The sequence below is a fragment of the Penaeus chinensis genome, chromosome 32 (assembly GCF_019202785.1).
Source record: "Penaeus chinensis breed Huanghai No. 1 chromosome 32, ASM1920278v2, whole genome shotgun sequence".
Classification (NCBI taxonomy): Eukaryota; Metazoa; Arthropoda; class Malacostraca; order Decapoda; family Penaeidae; genus Penaeus; species Penaeus chinensis.
The window spans coordinates 27,010,022-27,015,021 of NC_061850.1; the positions used below are offsets into that span (position 1 = coordinate 27,010,022).

Sequence of the window (5,000 nt, forward strand, 5' to 3'; positions counted from 1 at the left end):
CCCTTATCCTCATCTCTCTTTCCCTCTTCCTTCCCATCACCCTCTTCTCCCCTTCTCTTCCTCTCTCTCTCCCTCTTCCTTCCCTTCTCCCCTCTTCTCCCTCTCTTCTCATCTCCCCTTCTCCTCCTCTCTCTCTCGCTCTTCCTTCCCATCACCCTCATCTTCCCTTCTCCTTCATTTCCTCATCGTCTTCCGATCAATTAGCATCTTGATCCACCGCCGAAACTTTGTCGGGCTTTGTTCCATCGATGCGGAGTTTGGCAAGCGAGATTTGCGACGGCTAATGACTACTCTCGCTCGGTCGCTGGCAGATGGGGCTCCCGGTCCTCGGTGAAGGAGGCGTGGAGGGGGGGGGGGGGGAAGTGGGGGGAGGTGGAGTGGGGGGAGGTGGAATGGGGAGTGGGGGGAATGGGGAATGGGGGGAGTGGGTGGAGTGGGGGGGAGGGGGGAGTAGGGAGAATGGTGATGGTGAAGGGGATGATGGGGGAGATGATGGTAAAGGGGGGGGAGGGGTGTTGAGGGGTGGGGGTGATGGGGCAGGGGAGGGGGAGATTGCAAAGGAAGTAGAGATAGTTGTGGAGGAATAGGGGGGGGGGGATAGTAAAGGTTGTGGGGGTAGGTGTTTGAAGGAGGGGAAGTTGTAAGGGAGTGGGGGAGGGGGGCTCTTTCCAAGGGGGGGGGGGAAGGGGCACAAGGAAGGAGTATGAAGGGGCGGACGGGATTCGAGATCTGGGCGAAAGGAGAGTGGGATTAGATCCAAAGGGGTTGTAGAAGTCGGGGGGGGGGGGGGTAGAAAGAGGGAGGGGTGGCGGGGTTGTAGAAGGGAGTGGGATGGGGTAATAGGGGGGGTTGATGGGATTCCGATATCTAGGTTTATTTGCGCATTTGTTGTGTTTGTCTGTACGTTTGTTTGTTTAATTAATTTTCATTTTTTTATTTTACGGAATTTACGCTTGTTTTTTGCGTTTGTTCAAGTTGTTTACGAATGTGTGCGTTGTGTGTGGACATATGCACGTGTGCTGTGCATATGTATGTGTTTGTTTGTTTGTGTGTGTATATGTGTGTGTATCGTAGACACTCGAAGGCTTAGTCATCACCACGCGAACAACACGAGGGCGAAGCGGATACGAACGGGCGAAGCAAACCAGCTGAGACGAGACGCAAAAAACAGACTAACTTTGCCAGGACTCGAGCGGATTCCACACAAAAAAAAAATATGGTAAAGAGGACAAGACACATTTGCAAAAACAAAAATAAAAAAAAAACAAGAAAAACAAGCGCTCTATGACTCAAAGTGGCGAGATCATCATGTGTCAAAGGGTGACCAACAGAAGCATAAAAGAAATCACGAGTGCGAAACAACAAGCAGTTCTAATCGATCGCAGTGAATCAGTTTGGGAACAAGAAATGAACTCGGGTAGCAGATAGAAACAGTTAGAAATGATAGCAATGACAGTGTTAAGCATGTACTGGGATATAGAAAAGTCCTGATGCGGGTATCTTTCCAACTAAAAGAATGAATTAGGTGATAACCAGCAAGGGCGTGACCGTTTGAACTCCATATCGAAAATATAAGGACGCTTAATGTCGGAGAATGTGGATTACCCATGTTCATCTCGGTAAGTTTTAAGTATTTTAGTGTACCAATCGAGGTGGAACATAGTCGACAGGAATTAGAAATGGAAGACAGTAACATGGGAGTGCTATTCTGGAACAAAGGATTTTTTTATGAATATGTAATGAAAGAACTTGATTATCAAATTTAACTATTGTGTTAACAGTTAATGTAATGTTAATGTATTAGACATCAAGGTCATATATAAATATTGTGTTGGATATAACTTATTAACAATTAATGAAAATATATAGGTTAGTTTATAAGTGTAATGAAATAATTCAGTGCTTTCTAAGATTGATAGCTCAGCGGAAGTGCGTAGGCAGTGACGCGTCCTGTTATTTTCCGACGAAGAATAAGATTAATGTTTTTATTTCTATCACGTATTTGCTTTTGTCATGACTATTAATTTTACTTGCTTTGATTTATATATTCACATAGAAATACAACTTCATTTGTGTTTGTTATAATGAACTATTTGTTTTTCTTATGATTATTTTTCTTTTAATGTAATCTTTAATTTATTGAGCATGTTTATGATAATTTAACTAATTGCTTGTCTGGTGATCATGATTATTTTGTGGAATATCTAATTCATTATTAACTTTGAGATACGGAATAATTAGCTATTTTTATAATGTTTTATAGCATTTGATTCATGAAGATATGACGCAGTTTTGCATATATTTTTTTTTTTCATCAAGTTTCATGATTGATAATTATATAACAGTGAGTCATAAGTGTCTATTTGCCTTTAAAGAGTTAAGAACCCGAATAATGTCTTATCTATTGTTCGTTACATATAAAATTTGGTATCGTAATTTCATCATCTTGCATTGATAATATTCAGTTAATAGATGTATCGATTTTTTACAAAGATTTAACTCAAACCTTGAATTGCACTAATTAATAGTATTAGTACTGTCACTTTGAAATAATTGAGTGATTATTTAAAGTTACGCTATGATTAACCCAATATCAGCGGGTTTATTTACTGTCCCCTTTAGATTTTAGTGAGTTTTGTTACATATAGATGGCTCCACGTGTGCTCAGCAGCAAGGAGTTTATCAATTGGCCCTAACGACCGATCCTGATTTCCCCATTCCTTGAATTATCGGGAAAATGCGTTTTTCTTTCCAAGACTACTAATATTGACATTATTATCATTTTTATTGATATTGTGATTATTAGATTGTTTTTAAGATATTAATAACATTAAAGACAATAAAATAATAGAAGTGAAGTTTTCAAAAAATGAAGGAAAAGGGTATAAAGATGAGATAAATAAGACTAATAGTTGACTCCTTGATGACTCAAAAAGACAATAGATAGACTTCTTATTACAGTGGGCATGGCACATTGGGTTAATGAGAACATCTAAATATTTATCAATCTAACATAATAAGTCTTGATACTGAAGAGTTTTTAATAAGATGTTGTGGAATTGGGGACCACAATATGTGTGTGTGTGTGCATGTTTGTGTATGTGTGCGTTTCTGTCTGCGTATGTGTATTAGTGTGTGCATGCTTGTATATATGTGTATTAGTGTGTGCATGCTTGTATATATGTGTATTTGTGTGAGCGTGTGTTTCTGTATTTATGTGTGCGTGTGTTTGCATATATGTGTACGTGCGTGTGTATATGCGAGTGTGACTGTATGCGTATGTGTGCGCGTGTGAGTGTATGTTTGCGTGACTGTGTGCGCGGATGTATATGTGTGCGTGTGTGTGTCTGCGTCTATGTGTACGTAAGCTTTGCCTAAATCTCCCTTCTTTCCGTGTGCGTGATTATTGTTATTAATGACGCGAAAGGAACGGAAATCAGCCGTAACTTTCGACTTTATTCCATTTTCTGTTTTTCTTCTTCGTCTCTTCACGTTTCTCCTTTCTCCTCTTATCTCCATTTTCTTAAATTAATGTTTGTTTCTTTGTTTAACTGTCTGCTTGTCTGGACATTCCTGTTTTTCTATCTTTCTGTTTTTATTGTCTGTCTGTTTCTCTCTTTCATGCTTCTTTTATTTCTGTCTCCTTTTTCTCCTTTCACCTTTCCTCTCTCTTTCTCTCCTTTCTCTTGTTTTCCCTTTCTCGCATACGCTCTTCCCTCGCTTTCTCACTCAGGGTCACACTCTTTATCTCTCTCCTTCTGCCTTCCTCTTGTTTGCTTGTTCTATCTTTATTTTTTTTCTCTCTCTCTCTTACGATTTTTATCCTCCTTTCTCTCGTTTTCCCTTTCGAGCTTATGTCTCCCCTTATCTCTCTCTCATTTAAGATTACACTCTTTATCTCCTCCTCTCTCTTTCTTATTTTGGTTCTCTCCCTCTACCTTCATTCTGCTGATATATATAGTTTTTTTCTTTTTCGTTCTTTTTCCTTCCCACTTTTCTTCCATTCTTCCTTTCTCGCCCATTCTCCTCTCTCTCTCTCTCTCTCCCCCCCCCCCTCTCTCTCTCTCTCTCCCCCCACCCCCCCTCTCTCTCTCTCTCTCTCATTGATCACACCATTTATCTCCCTCGCTCTCTCTCATTTTCTCTCGCTCTCCCTTCTCGCTCATCTCCCTCTCCCCAGTCTCTTTCTCATTTCAGGTCACACCTTTGACCTCCCTTCACCGGTAGAGAGTGCCCCCCACCCCCCTCCAACTCCCTTGAGACTGACCCTCTTCCTTCCTCCTCATACTTCGCTTAATGACCCAACAGGTCTCGTGTGACCTAATCTGACCTTGGTATATTGCTCACATTTGCTCAACGACCTGGTCTGACCTTGTATCTTATGCACTGAATTCTTGTATCTTGTCTGTTTGTCTGTCTGTCTCTGTCTCTCTCTCTCTCTCTGTTTCTCTCTCCCTCTCTCTCTCTCCTCCCCCCCCATCTCTCTCTCTCTCTAAATCTCCCTCTCTCTCTAACTCCCCCTCTCCCCCCACCCTTCTCTCTCTTTCTTATCTTAAAATGACTCATTATCCCCTTGGACCAGTAGTTTTTGCAAGAGGAGTGTTAACCAGTGTATAAAGATGAAAACGAAGAAATTAAAAAAAAAAAAAAAAAAAAAAAAGAGGAAAGACACTGGTAAACATCAAACGTTAAGAAAATATATTATGAAAACGCAAACAAGACCAACACAGAAATCTTTAAAAGCAATGTGTTATGAACCAAATGATTTCTAAATAGCTATGGAAATGAAGATCGAGAGGGTGTCTATCTAGATCACTGACAACGAAGACATAAAAAAGGGAGAAAGGGAGAGGTAAAGATAAACAGATGGATAGGTAGATAGATAAAGAGCAAGAGAGAGAGAGAGAGAGAGAGAGAGAGAGAGAGAGAGAGAGAGAGAGAGAGAGAGAGAGAGAGAGAGAGAGAGAGAGACGGACAAACAGAAAGACAGAGTATGTGTG

At 40.8% G+C, this 5,000-nt stretch overlaps 1 protein-coding gene across 1 annotated transcript in view; it reads left to right on the forward strand.

Moving 5' to 3' along the window:
• Positions 1–1,584: 1,584 nt before the first annotated feature.
• LOC125042484 (anti-sigma-I factor RsgI-like) overlaps positions 1,585–5,000 on the forward strand; it is a 7,470-nt gene continuing 4,054 nt past the window's right edge. Inside the window, exon 1 of the mRNA XM_047638124.1 lies at positions 1,585–1,619. Coding sequence (XP_047494080.1) covers positions 1,585–1,619 — 35 coding nt within the window. The remainder of the gene's footprint in view (positions 1,620–5,000) is intronic.